The following is a 20,878-nucleotide window of genomic DNA, read 5'->3' on the forward strand; positions in this document are numbered from 1 at the left end:
CTATTAGCTTACCCTAATCAAATAAGTCGGTTGTACAATCGAGAAAGCAATAGATATTATAAATGAAGATGGGAAGAAGATGATGAATGACGAAGAAATACGAAAATTAAAACGATTTAAAATTATAAACCCAACCATACATAAAACGTATGAGTTATGGAGGAAAAATTCTTATAATAAAGTATTATGTTTTCCACATATACACCTAAAGAAAAAAGATAGTGGAATAACACTTTACGGAAACAAAAACAGTAGGAATAGCTTTTAGAAAGAAAGAAAAAATGTGGACCTGGAAAATAAGAAACCAGCAACCCTTGAAATGGCCCATTCTTCTATTGCCAATAAAGAAATAGTAATATGCTGGAAACTTTTAAGCTTCTGGTAACGAGTTAAATCGTGGGTTCATATGCTGGAAACTTTCAAGCTTCCCCTCATTTAATAATGCAATTATTTCCTTCTCAGTTAATTATGTAATTATTTAGCCACTTTTAAATATTTAAAAAACAGAAAAAATAAGAGAAAAAGGCAAAAAAAAAAACCACAAAAAAGATAAAGAGCAATGCTGGCCATAGAGAGGTGCCACATCACCTTATCTATGCCTAGCTTTATATTATATATAGATTTATTTGTTGCAAGGTCTTACATCTGAAAAAAAAAAAAAAAGTAGAATTTTTAGATGGTGAGAGATGGAGCGTTTTATTTAATTTTATATCATTACTATTTGATATGAATTGAATGTTAATTAGAGTACATTTGTTTGTGATAATGATTACTCCTTGGAACCAAATTGTTTTTTTTCCCCTTTCGTTAACTATTTTTTGGTAGTTTTTTTTTTTTCATTTTTTTTCCATTCTTTCTACTAGTATACGTACCCGCGCAATGTCCGGTATTATTAAAGAAAAATAATGATAGCAAATTTAGATCTTGCTTTTAGTCATGGAATAACTTGTGAAGAAAATTTAAATATCATTACCGTATATAGTTAATGATACAAGTTGTCTGAATTATAACAAGATTCCAATTAAAACTAATAATAACTGTTTAGGTATCAGCTGGTTGTGGAACCTGCAAACCATAGATAAAAGCTTATCATGCCTTTTCATTGTATCACCCTAATTCGAAAGAGAAAGAATTGTTTAGGTTATGATGTTACCGGCAACAATTGATCGCACCATACACACTTTTATATATTCAATTGCATATTGTGTTGATTACCCCGTTGACGAAATGTTTAAGTGATAATCTTTCCAACAAAATTAGAATAAGGTGACACATAATGTAGACATTATCTTTTATACTATTTAGTAAAAGAAAGGAATGGCTCACGGAAGAAGAAAACACAAATCTCTAAGTTCGCATATGACTAATTTCTTATATTTTACAAAACAAAGCTTTTTCAATGTGTGTTTCCAAGTTATATTTGAAACCGTACCAAGAAAACATTTCCGCAACATTTACTTCCTCATAAAATGTGTGACTTCTATTAATCAAATCTGATTAAGATTTTATTATTATTAGATAAAAGAGATATCTATATAAACTAAAATAAATACTATGGGCCAGCCAATATGCGTGAGATGTTTGGTATATATAAAACTTACAGTCTTTTTCCGAACAATTTTAAATATACAAATTACAATCTTGATTTTCTTCTAAATTATTTTCTTGCAGCTACAATAATTGTGGCTATACGACTGTGAGACAAACAGAAACAATGTACTTGTAAATATTTGTCCCCTTCAAATTACATGAACTTGAACTTTCGAGCAAGATCGACTATGAGGAAGATGATTGGTAAAAATCTATTAAATTATAACTGAAATTTATAGTTGGGTCACCACTACAAATCTGATGAAATCAATTAAGAATTAACACTGGTCTTTCACTGATTTTTTAGTCCTTCCCAATTTACCAACGAAATTGAACTTTTGAAAGAAGATAAGAGATCACGAAGATTGCACTGAAATATACAATTATTGCATAATATAGTCAGAACTTACTTTGTACCTATTCACACTTACAGAAGTGAAAAAATTCATCCAATCAGCTGCAAATGGGGTTTTCAACATTATACTCCTTACCGTACACTAAGGTAACCCGAAGCAAGATTACCAAATTAAAGTTAGTTCAAGAAGAAAGATAAATCGCATCCATCTCAAGCAAAAAATGCAAATTGATTTTGTATTATAAGAGACGATCAAGAACAAACTTTGTGTTGGTTCATTAGTTTTGCATTCATGTCAATCAAAGCACATGGAGGGGCGTCACAGACAAATTTAGTCTCAATTTCAATAGCTTCATGCAAAAAATCTAATGAACATTTTTCCTAATCAATTGTTTTTCAAAAAACCTGCACAACAACATAGATTAGTTAAATTAAATCAAGTTATTTTAGTTAAACTTGACCATGTTTATCTTTCATATAGTTAATCAACCAATTAGCCAATAATAATTGGGAAGATAGTCTGCATGGCTAATTTAATCATCTGAAAGCTTCAACATAAAAAATGGTACTGGCACTGAGAAGAAAATAGTAAGTACTATAAGTTAGATGCAATTTTGCAATACCAATTTTAATAGAACATAAATTTTTAATATCTAAAGCAGTTAGTAGTAGATCCCACTTCAAGATTATTAAAACTAATTTTTTTCATAAATACTAAGGGTGTAATTACCACTTTTCGAAACATCACTCGTTAGAAATCCTATTAACTATTAAGCAGCATAAATTTTGCACAACCACATCATGGATACATTATGATATCCTCCGGATGAAAATCAACGTGAGTTATTATTTATATATAACAATACTTTTCTTTTGGAATTTTTTTTTACATCAATTTAGGTAAAAATCCATTTCCTCACCATTACTGAGAACAAAGAAAGTAAAAGAGAAAAGAAGAGGAAAAATCGTATGGGATGGGTTTACGATAAAACAAGTTTTAACCTATTTAATTTGAAGAGTGTCTTTTATGTTCTTCAACCAAATGGGAAACCCTTAAAATCAAAATAACCAAACAAAAATTATAGATGATATGATAAAATCACAATTTTGAAGTTGAAATATAACAATTATCTGTAATTACATACAACCAATCATATGTCAATTATGAATATTGCACAAACATAGAAAGGTTGCAATTTTTTTTTTAAATGGTTACAATTTCTTTTCCAAAGTTAAAAAAAAAAAAGATAGAGAGAGATCGAAAGAAAAAGAGAATTCACCTCACCACTGCTTCGCTAGAAAAAGGAGATCAAGCTCTTTAAAATTTCAGCCATGAGGCACGATTTAAAATATAGAAAGATATTTGATCTTTGTGAACCTGTCCTGATTATCAGCTAATACCATATTTCCAAGCATTCAATCAACTCCGGCAATTGATTTTTTATTTAATTCATGTCATCAATTCTATAATGTAATGACTGGAAAATGCCTAAAATATCAAAATGCGTTAGTGGTAAAGATCATATAAACAACTTAACTTCAAATTAACCAATGAAGTTAATTAAAACTGCAATTCATATCTCTAATACCTCTTGACACTGCAAGGGAAAAGATATCATCACATTGTACACAGAATTAGATTTTACCCGAGTCTGCAAAAAAATGGTTGACGCACGAAATCAACACTCAAAAATATCTGAAATGAAAAAAGAAGAAGAAATGAAACATAACATTAGCAAAGGTATAAGAGCAATATCCGAAAGTGGTGCCGTTAATTACTACCTTTACACCAGTGGGCAACTTTATATGCACCACGCAAGGCTCAAATGTCTGCAAATGTAACGACGATTACTATACTATAAGACTTATTAAGAGATTAGGAGCAAAGTGATTTAATATATATTTAAAAATTGCTGTTAGCGTGCCAGATTTTCATGGAATCCACTATCCAAACATAATTAGACTTGCATGGCAGCATATTCCTCTTAATAAGACATCATCAGATAAACTGAATAGGATTATGGCAACGAAGATGGTGTCTGAAATGAAGTTAGTGGAATAATGGGTTATACGTAGGTTTTTTCTCTTTCTTTTAAATACTAATAATATATAGATCTAGAGGCGGATCTAGAATCATAAGCTTGTGGGTTCCCACTAATTTTTTTAACCCTAAGTTTTTCTTGTTTCTCACTTATTTTGTTTCAAATTTCATTTGAAATATTGGAATTTGGGTAAAAAGTGATATTTTATTAGCTGATTTCTTTTTTAGTTGACTTTGTTAATGTTTTTTAAAAAAAAAAAAAAAAAAAAAAGAAAAAGAGAAGTACAGTAGTAGTTTTATGCATTCTACTTTTTAGAATTGAAAAGAGAATTGAATTTTAAAAGAAGATTACAGCAGGATTCGATCCCACGTCTGCCGGATAAAGTCCAATGCAAGGGTCCCTTCCTTGCCATCGAACCAGCCACGCAATAAGTTGTGGGTTCTCATCTGAAAATTCATAGACTCTTCTTATATTTTCCAATATAATTACAGGATCTACGGTGATAGGTGTGGGTTCCCGAGAACCCACACCCGCTACTGTAGATGCGCCCCTGTATAGATCTACCATTTTTTTTTTTTTGCTATAAAGGAGTAATTCAAATACATTAGTTTAATTAAAATTTATTTTTTAGTTTAGATAATTAATATAAAAGATCTGATAACTTCCTAAAAAAGAGTCCTAATGTGCGTTGGATAATGGCTGACAGTTACCATATTTTCCTTCGTAAACCATCTTCCTTTTGTTTTTACTTTTTTTCCCCTTTATTTTTGGTCTTTTTCTTTTTAAAAATAAATAATGTGCTTATTCTATAAACAATTTTTCATCCGAAATAATGTATTGCAAAGTTGGATTCACCCAAACGTAATTTATTTTATAAAAATAATATCTTAATTCAAATGGATAAATAAATTAACTTAATCACTCTTAAAAATTCAAAATGGATTGCAAGATTAAAAAAGTAATATATTAAACTGAAAATGATTCATAATAATTAAAAATATGAGTAAATGTAAACAACATAAATAAAAATATGTGATTTCATTTGAAATCAAATGTCAAATTATCTCCTATGCGTATTTTGTGGAAATATAGTTCCACAAAAATAGGCTCTGAAATTGAATTTTGTGTTAAATGTGTGGCCCTTTTTTTTTTTTTTTTTTTTTTTAATATTTTATATTTTAGATTTGGCATTTTATGGTGTTGACACTTCGCATCATGAATTAAATCATTAATAATTCAAAATAAAAAACTAATTCTATATATTTGAATAATTAATATATGAATTTTGAATTTAGGTTTAAGATTTTATAAATATACTGAAATTATAAATACTATTTTATTTCTTTAATTAATTTGTTTAGAATTCAAAATTTAAAACTAATTGTAAACGTTTGAATAATTAATAGATTTTTTTTTTAAAAAAAAAAGATATGTAAATTTTGCTCATAATAAGAATGTATTGAAGTTTCAAATCAAATTGCATTAGATTACCGCGGAGAAATCTTTGATACATTCTGAAATATTTTTTTTTAGTTTACAAATTTCTTGTAAAATTTCTGAAAATTTATAATAATAGCTATTATATTTTTTTTGTCCTAATTATTTTGTCATTTATAACAAAAAATATGGGATACATCCTTAAATTCCTCAAAAAGTAGGATAGAAACGTTTCTTACTTTTCTGAATTGACAATTTTTTTTAATTTTTATTTTCTATTTCTTTTTGACACTTGGCATCCTAAGATGATTGCACTTGTCGTCATACCATGCTTTTGCCTCTTCTATTCTATATCGATAGATTTATCTGTGTTAAAAAATTCATAATCCATTGTTAGGAAACTTCAATTTCCTTGTATTAGAAAGCCCAAAGTTTGCCCGCACTAAGTGACATCTTCTCGCCTTCTACAAGGCAGTTAAGTAACAATATTTTGATAGTGCTGAAAGTAAATTTTTTATACTTACCTTTAATTTTTTTGTTACTATACTTTGATGGAGTACGTGTTACTAAAGCAATTGAAATGCATTTATTATTAAAAATATGGGCATTTGCAGCGATGGCTATACTAGGAAAGAGATTCACCAAACATTGACACCAAAAGGATTATTTACGTGTGCTGCTCTCGATAAAAAAAAAATGAAATGTGAAGTATTTTCAAAATAACCAATCACAACGAGTGCATTCTTCTTATTTACCTGTTATTACAATTACTCATCAATTTGGTCATATCTGAAGTTGTCACATGAGCAATAAAAAGCTTAAGGATGTTCATGTATAAATTGTTGTAATTAGTTCCGATGGATGCTCTTTTAAATCTCATGTTCATGCACATGATTGTTAGTACATTTGCTTTCATTCAAGATTAGATGTAGTTTTTTCCTTTTATTTGAAGTAATTATACCTTTTAATTTTCAACATTAGAAAACTAATAGTATTAGATTGTAAATTCAATGAAATATTTCATATATTCACTAGTATGATATATTAATAAAACTAATTGAACCCATTAACTTAAAGAATCAAAACCGACTGCCACAACCCTTCGAACCAAATGCCATTGGGTCTCCATTACAAATTCGACACATCAATGCATGCTACCTAACCCGGTATTCTTCAACTTTGCCTTCCCATTCAGAGGCCTAAAAGATACATCTTCAAAGTATAAATGCTCAATATGATCCACGGTCACACCTAAAGAGTAAGAGTCTGTCTTTGATCCTTTGTCCACCGTGAGTAAGGCTGTATACGGGTAGAACCGAGGACATGGATATCTTCGGTTCCCCGATATGAACACTACGGAAATCATGCTCGGTCAGGACGAGACCGACCTAATCAGTGCTCGGGCTCCAAGCTCGAGTTGGAACGAGACATTGGTTATGAAGAGGCGGTTAATCACCATGATGAGAAGGCCGAAGTATCCGCCATCAACCGGATATTTCGGCACCAATCACGCCAAACAGTTGTCACCAGATTCTGTTCCTTACTTAGAATTGTATTAGGGTTAGGACTCCTCTACTATATAAAGAGGAGCCCTCCCTTTTTATTTGGAGACGTTTTGGAGAGCAGAGAGAACACACTTTTTGTATCAAGCAAGCAATAAAAATCATCCCACATCTGTTCATCTCATCAATCCTCATTTTACTGTGCAAAGTTTGTCATTAGATTCCCAAGCACCGACTCTCCGACGCCCGAGGTCAATCGGTGTCCATCATTGCTGATCTGTCTCTTTACTTTATTTTGTTGTCTACTATAAAATCTATCATTGTATTAAACTAAACCACGTATCATTAGTTCCTCGTATAAATTCAATTGTTATCCAGTTTTAGGGTAAACAGTTTAGCGCCAACCGTGGGGCCTTGGATAATTGTGGTGATTTAATACGAATTTTGATAACACTCGATATTTTTACACTTGTTCTTTGAAGTTTGATTTCAGGTTCACCCGACATGTCAGACTCTCATTCTGTCAACTTCCACGCTGGATCAAGCCACCACGAGGAAAACGACAATGGGGTACCTAATAACAACGTGCCCCCAATCGATCCCAACCAGGTCAGATCGTCAATAGGCGACGTGCCCATTGGCGGGGATAATAGAACCACGCTACAACAGCTCCGAAACCAGTTGGACATGGCTATGGTATAATTACAAGCCTAGCAGGAGGTTATAGCGCAATTGCAAAATCGAAATCGAACGCCCGATATTGCTCCATCTGAACCGAGAAAATCGAAGAGAGGGGCCCTGCTGGAAACAACGGGAACAACCTCGGGCAAAACGTCGAGCTGATAAGGATGCTCGAGGAATTGACAAAACGAGTAGAATCTGGGGAAAAGAAGATAGAGGCGAACGACAAAAAGGTGGAGAACTACAACGCAAGGATCGACCAGATTCTAGGGGCACCGTTGGTGTTGAAGGGACCCGATTCGAAAAAATTCATCCAAATGCCTTTTCCGCCAAGTGTTGCGCCGATGAAAATCCCGAAGAGGTTTCGCATGCCCAATATCCCAAAGTATAACGGGACAACAGACCCAAACGAGCATGTGACTACATAGACATGTGCTATTAAAGGCAATAATCTCGTCGATGATGAGAGGGAGTCAGTGCTGCTTAAGAAATTCGGGGAAACCCTGTCCAAAGGAGCAATGATATGGTATCACAACTTGCCCGAACATTCGATTGATTCATTTTCCATGCTTGCGGATGCTTTTTTCAAAGCTCGTGCCGGAGCCATCAAGGTCGAAACCCAAAAATCGGACTTGTTCAACGTTAAGCAGCGAGATGGTGAAACCCTCCGTGAGTTTGTGGCCCGATTTCAAATGGAGGGCATGGACTTACCTCCGGTCACTGATGACTGGGCCGTTCAGGATTTCACTCAAGGGCTCAACTCAAGAAGCTCAATCACATCTATGGAGCTGAAGCAAAATCTGATAGAGTACCCGGCAATCGCTTGGGCTGATGTACACAACAGGTATCAATCGAAGATCAGGGTCGAAGATGATAAGATTTTGAGAGCCGCCTCGGTATCATGGCATCCCGGTAAAGGGAATGATCGATTGAGGAGAATGATTGATCCAGATTCAAGACCATCATATGACAGGTATCAATCTTACCCACATGATCGAAGGGGCAACGGGCGCAATAGCCAATCGAGAAAGTATGATAGGAGGAACGATCGAGGCCCAAATAATCGTGGACTGATAAACAGAAACGTTATCGATAGACCCTCGAGAAATAAAGAAATCCTAAGGTTGTCTGAGTATAATTTCTGCGTCGATGTAGCGACTATAGCAGCGGCCGTTATCCGCAACAGGGAAACAAGACACCCAAGGCCAATCCAATCTGATCCAGAGAAGCGGGATAAAAGCCTGATTTGCAAATACCATCACACTCACGGCCATCGAATCGAAGATTGTCGGCAGCTGAGAGAGGAGGTTGCCCGTCTGTTTAATTTAGGACACCTTCGAGAATTTCTAAGTGAACGAGCCAAAACTCACTTCAAGAACGTGGAAACCAACAAGCAAGATAGACCGGAAGAGCCTCAGTGATCCACCTGATCATGGGTGGAGCGGACATTCCCCAAGGGCCGGTAATGAAACACACCAAAGTTTCCATAACAAGAGAGAAGCGTATTCGGAGTTACGACCCTGACAGTCCTATCTTGTTCAATGACAAGGACATGGAAGACATCGTTCAACTTCACAACGATGCACTGGTAATATTCGTTCTCGTAAATAAATTTAGAATTAAACGTGTGTTGATTGATCCAGGTAGCTCGGCTAACATCATCTGATGGAGAGTTATCGAGTAGCTGGGGCTACTAGATCAAATCGTACCAGCAGTCCAAGTCCTCAACAGATTCAACATGGCATGTGAGACGACAAAGGGTGAGATCACTTTACCGATAAACATAGCCGGGACTTCGCAGCGGACAAAATATGTCACAGAAGGAGACATGAGGTATAATGCACTATTTGGGAGACCGTGGATACACAACATGAGAGCAGTACCTTCTACGCTGCATCAAGCGATAAAATTCCCAACCCCGGAAGGAATCAAAACCGTACATGGCGAGCAACAAGCCGCAAAGAAAATGTTCGCGGTCGAAGAAGCGGTTGTGGCAGCTAATGCTCCAGAACCAAAAGGCGCAAATCGAACGAGGAAGAAAAAGCCAAATAGTAATTACAAGCCCCGATCCCGATCCCCTCGGAAGATCGGAATCGGAACATACTAGATGAGATGGCCAAACTGGGGGTCCCGAGATCCTTTATGGTACCCGATGATTCGGACGCCACCAAATCTACAATAGAGGAACTCGAGCAAGTCACAATGTTCATTCACCTACTCGATCGAAAGGTATACCTGGGCACGGGGTTGACCCCCGAGCTCAGGCAAAGGTTTATTGAGTTCCTTAAAGCTAACTCTAATTGTTTTGCCTGGTCCCATTTAGACATGACAGGTATCCCGCCGGAAATAACTACACACAAGTTGAGCCTCGATCCAAGCTCCCACCGATCAAACAGAAGAGAAGACCGCAGCTCGAGGTCAAACATGCATTCATCAAAGCTGAGGTATCTAAACTCCTTAAAATAGGATCCATTCGGGAGGTAAAATACCCGGACTAGTTAGCTAACGTTGTAGTAATACCTAAAAAGGGGAATAAATTCAGAATGTGTGTAGACTACAAGGATTTAAATAAGGCATGCCCAAAGGATTCATTTCCTTTGCCTAGCATCGACCGCATGATCGACGCTACGGCCGGTCACGAAACGCTGAGTTTTCTCGACGCCTATTCCGGATACAACCAAATACAGATGGACCCGGGGGACCAAGAGAAAACTTTTTTCGTGACCAAATTCGGCACATATTGCTACAATGTGATGCCTTTTGGCCTAAAGAATGCCGGTGCCACCTACCAGCGGCTGGTGAACCGCATGTTCGAACAACAAATAGGAAAATCAATGGAAGTTTACATAGATGACATGCTTGTTAAGTCCTTACGAGCAGAGGACCATTTAAAGCATTTGCAGGAGACCTTCGACATAATAAGGAAATACAACATGAAGCTAAACCTAGAGAAATGTGCATTTGGAGTTGGCTCGAGTAAATTTCTAGGTTTCATGGTATCAAATCGAGGTATCGAAATCAATCCTGACAAGATAAAGGCAATCGAGGACATCACCGTGATAGACAATATCAAGGGAGTGCAAAGGTTGACAGGACGGATAGTGGCCTTGAGCAGATTCATCTCCAGATCCTCGGATAAAAGTCACCGATTCTTCTCATTGCTAAAAAAGAAGACCGATTTCGCTTGGACCCCGGAATGTCAGAAGGCCTTAAGCTCAAAAGTTACTTATCAAGCCCGCCTTTGCTGCACACGTCGAAAGCAAGCGAGCAGTTGTACCTATACTTGGCAGTATCCGACATAGCGGTGAGTGGCGTCTTGGTTCGGGAGGAAGAAAGTACGCAACACCCTATTTATTATGTGAGCAGAACTTTAGGAGATGCGGAAACCCGATACCCACACTTAGAAAAATTGGCATTAGCTTTATTGAGTGCACTAGAAAACTGAAACCTTATTTTCAATGTCATCCTATATGTGTTGTAACATCATATCCATTAAGGAACATCATGCATAAACCCGAACTCTCAGGCCGGCTTGCTAAATAGGCCGTCGAAATTAGTGGATACGATATTGAATATAAACCGCGAACTGCAATCAAGTCCCTAAATACTAGTCGATTTCGTGGCCGACTTTGCATCGGCCATGATCCCTGAGGTCAATAAAGAATTGATCCTGGCCTCAGGGACCAGTACGGGAATCTGGACCTTATGTACGGATGGTGCTTCCAACATAAAGGGGTCTGGATTGGGAATCGTACTAAAAACCCCCTCCGGTGACGTGATAAGGCAGTCTAGTAGATCCATTGATTTGACTAACAATGAAGCCGAGTATGAGGCTATGATTGCAGGTTTGCAGTTAGCTAAAAGCCTGGGGGCCGAAGTCATCGAGGGAAAATGCGATTCCCTCCTGGTGGTCAACCAGGCAAACGACACGTTTCAAGTCAAGGATGACCGAATGCGGAGGTACTTGGAAAAATTACAAGTGGTCCTTCGCCGATTCAAGGAATGGACATTAGATCACATATCTCGGGATCAAAATAACGAGGCCGACGCACTAGCAAACCTGGGATCGTCGATAGAGTCAAAGGAATTCAATTCTGGAACCGTGGTGCAATTGATGAGTTCGGTCATTGGGACCGGCCAGGAAGAGATAAATTCAATCAGACTCACTTGGGATTGGAGAAACAAATACATAGACTATCTTGAAACAGGAAAACTGCCTTCCGAACCCAAAGAGTCGAGGGCCCTTCGAACCAAAGGGACCAGATTCTGTCTCGTCAATGGACAGTTGTACCAGTGATCGTTTTATGGTCCCTTGGCTAGATATTTGGGGCCGGGCGAGACCGATTACATTATGAGGGAAGTCCACAAAGGAACTTGTGGAAATCACTCAAGAGCCGATTCATTGATACGCAAGCTGATCCGAGCACGTTACTATTGGAATGAAATAGAAAAGGGCACGAAAGCATTCGTACAAAAGTGCAACGAATGCCAAAAGCACGCCCCGTCAATCCATCGACCGGGGGAGGAACTCCACCCGGTGCTCTCCCCATGGCCATTCATGAAGTGGGGAATGGACATAGTAGGGCACCTGCCATGGGCCCCGGGTAAGGCGCATTTTATTTTGCATATGACTGATTATTTTTCTAAATGGATTGAAGCACAGGCTTTGGAGAAAGTCAGGGAGAAAGAAGTCATAGACTTCATATATGATCATATTATTTGCCGATTCGGGATACCCGCGAAAATTGCATGCGATAATGGAAAACAGTTCATTGGCGGCAAAGTGACCAAATTCCTCGAGGAATACAAGATCAAGAAGATTCTATCTACACCATACCATCCGAGTGCCAACGGTCAAGCCGAGTCAACAAATAAGATCATATTGCAAAACTTAAAAAAGAGGTTGATCTGTTCTAAACACAGGTGGAAGGAGATTCTACCCGAGGTCCTATTGGCCTACCGCATGACGGCGAGGTCGAGCACCGGGGAGACCCCTTTTTCCCTTATCTATGGAACCAAGGCATTAATTCCCATTGAATTGGGGGAACCGAGCTTAAGATTTCATCATACAATAAAAGGTTCGAATCTAGAGGCAATGGCAACTAGTCTGAACCTAATGGACGAGAAGAGGGAGGCTGCCTACGTTCGAATTGTGGCCCAAAAATAGAGAATGCAGAGGTATTACAACCGAAGGGCCAACTTCACGCACTTCCAAGTTGGGGGCTTGGTCCTAAGAAAGATCACTCTCCATACCAAAGACCCCAACGATGGGAAATTAGGCCCGAACTGGGAGGGGCCATACAGGGTCACCGGCATCACCGAGAAAGGTTCCTATCAACCAGAGAATGAAAACGGAAAACAACTTCCAAACAACTGGTGTTACACCTCAGAAAATTTTTTGTTGAGGCACAGTGAATAGACTAACAAAGAGCACGAAGTATATGGTGTTGCAATAGGTAAAGAATGAATTTTGATGACCCTAAGTAAGATCTCAAAGACATTCGATGTTAGACGAGAAAGTTTGCCAAGAGAAGGCAAGACATACGATAAGTATCGGAAAGGATCTACGAGTAACAAGTTAATGATGATTTAATGATGCTTTGGAGAAGAGTTGTAACATCCCTTAGATTGTTAATGAGGTGATAAACAAGTGTCAAGAAGGTTCCATAAGGATTGGAGATCAAATGAGTCGACGAGAACAAGTTCGGAATGACTGGGCATTATACGACCAAACATACTGGCCGTATAAAACATACGGACCGTATGTTCAGCCGTATAACCAACCCAGAATGACACCCCTTCTCTGGACCAAATCTACGGCTAGACATACGGTCAGTATAATTTATACGGACCGTATGTTGGTCCGTAGAATCTGGTCGAGATAGATTTGTGTATTTAATAAGGGACCAAGTCTTATTTCATTTCATTTCTCTTTCACACCCCTTCTCTCTAGAACATCTCTGTACATTTCTCCCAGAAGAAATCAAGGGATATTAGTGTTCAACTTCATCAAACCAAGTGAATCAAGTGTAAGAAACCCATTAAAGTTCATCCAAAACAAGAAATCCAAGTGAAGGTGAAACTAGGGTTTTGCTCAAAGTGAGGTGCTTGCACCCAAGGTTCATTCCTACACCATCTAAGGTAAGTTTTATGGTATTTCCATGTTGTTTAAGGTATTTGAAAGTTGAAACACTTGGATTGTAGAAGGAAATAGGAAATGGCTCATGAATGTAGGAATAGTGTCACTTTTGAGTAATAGCTGGATTGAGTCATGATTCTTCATGTATTGTGATTATAATCATGTTATAAATGATGATGAGAACATGGGAAGACGTTGTATATGAATGAACGTAATCGTATGTTATGACCATGAATATGGATAATTGGAAGTGAATTGAGAAGTAAGGACAATGTATGTGAATAAAGGCTATTGTTATGATGTTGTGAATGTTATTATTGATGTTTGGGAGTTGATATGTGATATGGAAGAAGTTGTATAAATAAAGGAGATGCTGTCCAATTTTCTCTAGCTTTAGTCATGTATGTTAAGTCATCGATTTCCTAATGATAGTACAACTCTAATGAAGGTAGAAACGTGAGCATTGAAGGAGAACGTGCAAGTGATAAAATAGTTGAACGAAAAGGTATGTAAGGCTAACCCTTCTTTCATAAGGCATGATTCCTTGGCCAAATATCTATTCTTCTATGAGTCTATGATATCCTCTAAATGATTCTATCTCAAAAAAAAAAAAAACTACTAAGCTCATGATCCTCGATATGTTACGATTGTACTAAATTCCTTATACGACGAGTAATCCACTAAGGATAGATGTAAAGAACGACGATAGTAATGATGCTAAAGATGCTTATGAGCTTATATGTATATGTGCCTATGTATGGCTATTATGAAACCCCGAGCTTATATGGCCGGGTAGAATATAGTAAATATGTATATATATAATGCGCGCGCACCACTGCAGTTGGGTACGGACAATCTTTGGTAGGGCCAGGTATGTCGACAACGAGCCTTGGTAGGGCCGGCAAACCGAACCTTCATGGTAGGGTATGCTCTGTGAATGCTATGTATATGATATGTTATGAATATGGAAATGCTATGAAAATGAATATGTAAATGAATGTGAGTATGAATGGAAATACGACTACGAATACGAATATGGATATGGAAAGTAAATGAATACGGATACGACTACGGGTACGGATATGGATGTATGTACACGGATACGCAATAGAAATGGAATGTCCCTATGAAAAGCAACTAAGTGTTATGACGATGATACCATTATCTCCCATCCTATGCTATTTCACACGTTGTCTATTATGCTTTCATATTGATGTTGATCATGCTTTACATACTCAGTACATTCTTCGTACTGACATCCTTTTTTCATTTGTGGACAACGTCATGCCCGCGGTGGCCACGGAGAAGGTCGAGACTTGATCCATAGCTTCATTTCCCGGGGACTACATAGCGGAGCTCCATTTCATTCGGAGCTACGGCTTTTGGTATTGATTCTTTTGTGTACATATTTATGGGCACTCGGGGGTCCTGTCCCGCCTATATGATATGACATATTCTTCTTAGAGGCTCGTAGACATATGTATATGGTTAGATGTGTTTGGCCTTGCCGGCCTATATTTTGGATATCATTTTGTTAGCCTTGTCGGCTTATGTACATTGATATGGGCATAGTTGCTAACGATGATGTAAACGTATTGTTGTCCAATGGGATTAGTATGATTGATGAATGGAAAGTATGATTTAGCTATGTGGCTCACCTAGATGTAATGAGAAAGTACGATAAGAGGTGCCCGGGTGGGTTAGCACCGGGTGCCTGTCGCGGCCCTCCGGTTGGGTCGTGACAACTGGAATGTGGCACACTTAAAACGGTATTACTGTTAAAGGTACGAGCAAACCTTATTTCGTCTATTTCTTTGGACTAACCATGCAGGCGCAGCAAGGGAAGCAGCACGAGGAGAGCCACAAAAAGTAGATCTAGGTCAGAAAGCATGTGCTGCACTCTTTTTCCCTTCGATCGGTTTTGTCCCAAAAAGGGTTTTTCGATAAGGTTTTTAACGAGGCAGCGCCGTACAACGTGCTACCAATTCGTAAAGACCGGTCAAGAATCGGGGACTGGAGACAAGCTACTTTGGGTCAATAGTACCTGAGCTTTCATACTTCAAACCCAAGTACTAGGGGACTATCACACCCTTGGCTAGCTGGTAACCATGTAAATCCTAAGCTTGAACGATAGGATTGAATGTAAGGGCCAAACGGTAGATTGAACCGTGCCTATCTAGTTCGTTCTTTCCATGGCAGAGAATGTCATTTTGTCTCCAACTTTGTCAATAAAGCGAGGAACATACCTCGAAACATCATTTCAATGTTACATCAATATTTGCACTATATCGAATACTCACTTACAAGAAACAAATAAAATGGACTACGGTCTAACATCTTCAAAACAGTTCGATCGACAAACAAATAAAATGGACTATGGTCTAACATCTCCGAAAATGATTCGGTCGACATATTCGGCCAACTCCGAATAAAATGATGACCACGGATACCCAGGGTCCCAACTCGGAAAAAATGAGAAAGTTTAACTTTTGACAAAATCATGACATACGATAAAAAACAATAAGAAACAATGAATACATCGGATAAAATCTCCCTTCTATTCATAAATACAAGTCAAAGACTTTACAAAAACTTGGATAAACGGCCCCGAAGAAAATTTACAAAGAAGAAAATTAGGACAAAGGGAAGGCCAACACAATAACATTGGGCTCGTAAACTCAATCTTCGCCCGAGCCTTCGGCATTACCATCATCTGAGCCTAGATCATTGTCCGAATCATCGGGATCAAAAGCGGCCTTCGCCTTAGCCTAGAGCACCCTGGCTTCCTCGATCAGTTCTGACAAGTCCAGCCTAGCAGATTGAACCTCTTCCAAAGTCTCCCTTCCGGATAGACACCGCATGTACTCGGCCCGAAGTTCGCTAACCCTCTCGGCCACAGTCACATCAGCTTTATACTGATCCAACATACTTTCATAGCTCGAGATCTGGCCCAGGGCCTCATTATGTTTCGCCCGCAGATTACCAATATCATGATTAAGGCTATCCCGTTCCGATTCGGCCAAAACAAGTTTCGAAAGAAGCTCATCGACTTGCCCCGTCATCATCCGGAGCTTCTTCTCGAGGGACCCTTGCTCGGCAGCAGCGCTGGCCATCCTTTCTTTATAAACCTCAAGTTCGGGCTTTATCCCGTCGAGCTCTTCCCGAAGTCGATTGATCTGGGTCACATGATCTCGAGCCTGAGAAGGGGTAGTGTTAGCATCAGCTACTAGCAGCTTAATATGAACTTTGAAAGCCCTTACCTTCTCTTCTAATTGGTCATGGCCCCGTTTCGCCTCGACGGCTTCATATCGGGCTGCTGCATGGTCTGACTGAAGGGCAGAGGGGTTAGGCAGGCTCAAGGTATATGCCAGTTTTTGTTGATAAAGAGCCCTGAGCTCGTCCGCTTCCTGAGTCTTTTTCTCGAGTAGCTCATTAAGGTTGTCCACCCCCACCCTCATTCGGTGGAAAGTAGCATGGTACAGCGCGGAAGCCTAAAAGAAAAGAGGGAGCAATAGTTAAGATGGGACACAGAAATAAAACTAAGTATAAAAAGGGATAAGGCATACCCGGTTCAAAGCATGTTGGGCCTCGTTGAAGAGACACGCCTTATTGACCTCCGTCATCTTCTTCCGATCATCTTCGGTCACCAGAGGATACAAATAACTAGATATCCCGACCGGCCCCGATAGCATGTTCATATCGGCTGGCACCATAAACGACACCAGCCTTTTCTGATTCGGGTCTGCATTGGGGGCCAGAAAGGTCTTCTCCAGTCTCGGGCCAGAATTAACCCCGAAACGATTGGCGACGGGGATGGGAAAATCTTCGAATCCCGATTTTCCCACGGCCGGTATATCATCACTCTCTTCCGATTTCGTCGACCCTTCGGTCATTTTGCCTTTACCTTTGGGACTGACGGGAGGGATATCCACCAATAGGGGCGGCGAATCTTGTATGCAAATAATGGTCTCAGTCGAAGTCACAGCTTGAATAGGAAGAACAGAACCTTTACCATACAAAGGCAGAATGTAAGGTACCTTCGAGCCCGATGCGGAAGACGTTGCCCTCGATCTAGCGGCATCTCCGAATTCCCTGCCTGCCGACCCAAAGGCTTCCACACCCACCGATCTTGTGGAATCAATGTTCGAGCCCATGGGCTCCTGACTTAAACTTTCCACTAAGGGTGGAGCCATTTCAGTGCTGCCTTTCAGCTCGTGGCTGATCCTTTCTTTGGAGGGCCGATGCCTGGTCAACGCCTGGTTCTTGTCCTCAGAATGATTCTTGAGCAAATCAATGATGTCGGCATCCAGGGCCCTCGCCCGAACTTCTTCTTTAATGGGATCCCTAATGATGAGCCTCATTCTTTTTCTGGTATCCGACGGGGCACCTGAAGATTCAGAGGACCGCTTTCTTCTCCTCTCTCCCTTACCTCCTTCGGTGGCTTCTCCTCGGACTTGAGACTCGACAAGGGGTTTAGAGGGATGTTCGGGACCGGAGGCCTCATGGCCGGCTTCGTCGGCCGAGGCATCTTCTTCATCATGCCCCCGAATTCGGGTAGCCTTCGAAAGACCTGTATGGGAAGAAGGACGGATTAAATTTATCAATTGTAGCATAATGCATAAGGAGATTAGACAACACTCCGATGGAAGAACATACCGTGATTCTCGGCCTCCCAACGGGACCGAGACAACCATCGCAGTTGCGATCGACATAGGTAAGTTGGGAGCATATCTTCCCGATCCACTCATCAATGTTCGAAACCGCACTGAGGGTTCGAGCAATTACTGTGAATATACAAATGGAACCAAAAGTCAGTAAGTTAGGAAATATGACCAAACTGAACCAAGGTAAAAGCTACTCACGATATGGGTTCCACTTCTCAGGAAACGATAACTTTTTAGCGGGAATCAGATCCTCGGTTCTGACTCGAACAAATCTGCCCTGCCAGTCTCGGTCTCTATCTTCGTCGAGGTTGGAAAAGGGAGCCTTTTTTGGCTCGTTTGGTGAGCTTAATCATACCTCCTCGAAATACCCGGGACTGTACAGTCGGAGGAGATGGTTAATCGTGAAAGAAATATTCGCGTTTGTGGTGAAGTAACGAAGGAGCACAACAATCCTCCAGAAAGATGGATGGATCTAGCCAAGGCAAACCTCATACCGTTTGCAGAAATCCACTATCACGGGATCGAGCAGGGTAAATGTAAAAGGGTAGGTGTAAACACTCAAATACCCTTCCACATGGGTCGTAATAGCCTCGGTCTGGTCGGGAATAACGACGTCCATGTCCTTCCACCCGCAGTCTTCCTTTACCCGTTCTAGTTTGCTCAGGGGTATCGTGCACAAATAATCCGATATTTCGGCACCTCGATCCCCTTGTTGAGAAGGCTTCTCAACCTTGAAGTCCCTGATGGTCGTATAATCCTGAGGGACAAAATCCAGTAATGACGGCTCCGATTTTGGAGCCGAAGAAGTCTCACCAGTTTTCAATTTTGAAGATTTACTCATTGTTACAAAAATAGCAATGTATGAAGACTTGTATGAAGGGTTGAAGAAATGATGAAGAACAGGTATAGAGATATGAAAGTATGAAGATATGAAGATATGAAGGTTTGCGTATCCAATACACGAGGGTAAAAAAAAAATTCTAGTAGAAAAGTGAAAAAAGTGAAAGGGAAAGGTTTGCTTTTATAGAGTGGGGCCGAGACGGTTCGCATTCCATAACCGTCTCCTCGTCCAACCGGATCTTGACACGTGGCCGATGTCAGAATGACGCGACGGATGGGACGTTGATCCTATCTATCCATGGGAAGCGTACAGGGGAAGGAACCGGATCATCCCTCCGAGTCATCGGGGCGTGCATAAACAATCTCGGTCACAACCGGCTTCAGTTTCTGAATAAGAAAGGCCTATGCTCGATCACTCGAGGCGCAGTCCCGAACCACCTAGGGACAAATACGAAGAGTAAATAAGGTAAACAAGGCAACCGATAATGGGGGGTTTCTATTTACGATAAACCGAGATGATAATGGGTCGAGTATTGCAAAATCATAATAAAAAAACATGAGTTCAGACAAGAAAAGCAAGATAAATACACTCGGTGAAACCCGGTATAAAGCCGATCAACAAAATTCTATTAAGTTTGTTCTAGTATTCAAAGCCCGATTTTATCGGGTACATCGGTCCAGTAGAAAAAAGAAACAGAAGCAATAGTAACACACCAAACCGGTGTAGTAAGCCAAAGGTTGAGAACTCCGGCCTCTACCGCGGAATGCTATGATAGTACATGACACCGTTTAGTTGATCCCAGGGTTTTCATCGGAGGCAGATGGTCCATGGATACTCGGTTCCGGCAAGTCCTCTTCATCAAGCACTACTGTCGGCAGGGGTCCACCAAGGGTATCTCACGACGGGTCTCCATAATGTGGCGCGTTCGGACCCGAGAACCAATCCCCGATTGTCTGATCGGGATGCCCCCAGTTTCTCGACCACTAGACGCCCTAACCGAGGCCGATTTACTTTTCCCCGACCTGCGTCCTCAACAACAGCTTTTCCCTTCGAAGGTTTTCTCGTCTGGAGTCCTGAGAATCAAACACAAAGGGTTAAAATGCGGTACAAAGAAATGGGGATCTAACAGTTGGATTGGGAGTTACCGTGGTTTTTGCCTTTCCATCCTTCGGGTGCCATTCTCCTCCAAGAACGACCTACATTACGAGAAGCACCTAAGAGCGCAACCACCCATTCGAAGATAGTAATAATGAGCTCGGGTTCGATCGGGTGTGGGGATGGATTCCATGTCTCCGAAAAATCGGTGGATGATGGACGATGAAGTTGAGCTGTGCGTATCATCACATACCGGTTAAGCCATCCCCGATCATAGTCATCCTCAGGGTCAATCAGACTTTGGTTCCCTCGAGAAAGTAATTGGACTATCCCGCCTCCAATCACTCGAGGTGCGAAAATATGAAGTAAATGATCCAAAGTAAAGGGGATCCCGGCTATATTGGCCAACATCTCGATGCAATACACAAGTCGCCAGATCTGTAGAGCGACCTAACCAATACACACTCGATATCGGCGGCAGAAGTCCTCGATTACCCAAGGTATAGAGAGAGAGAACCCGATGGTGAAGGGA

The 20,878-nt window shown here is 39.9% G+C and overlaps 1 protein-coding gene across 1 annotated transcript; it reads left to right on the forward strand.

Annotated features, from left to right (window-relative positions):
* The first annotated feature begins 8,125 nt into the window (after positions 1 to 8,125).
* On the forward strand, positions 8,126 to 9,028 carry LOC132066013 (uncharacterized). The gene has a single exon (XM_059459418.1). It carries the CDS (start codon positions 8,126 to 8,128, stop codon positions 9,026 to 9,028), a length of 903 nt encoding a protein of 300 aa, XP_059315401.1.
* The last annotated feature ends 11,850 nt before the right edge of the window (positions 9,029 to 20,878 follow it).

Source organism: Lycium ferocissimum, chromosome 8, assembly GCF_029784015.1.
Source record: "Lycium ferocissimum isolate CSIRO_LF1 chromosome 8, AGI_CSIRO_Lferr_CH_V1, whole genome shotgun sequence".
Taxonomy (NCBI): domain Eukaryota; kingdom Viridiplantae; phylum Streptophyta; class Magnoliopsida; order Solanales; family Solanaceae; genus Lycium; species Lycium ferocissimum.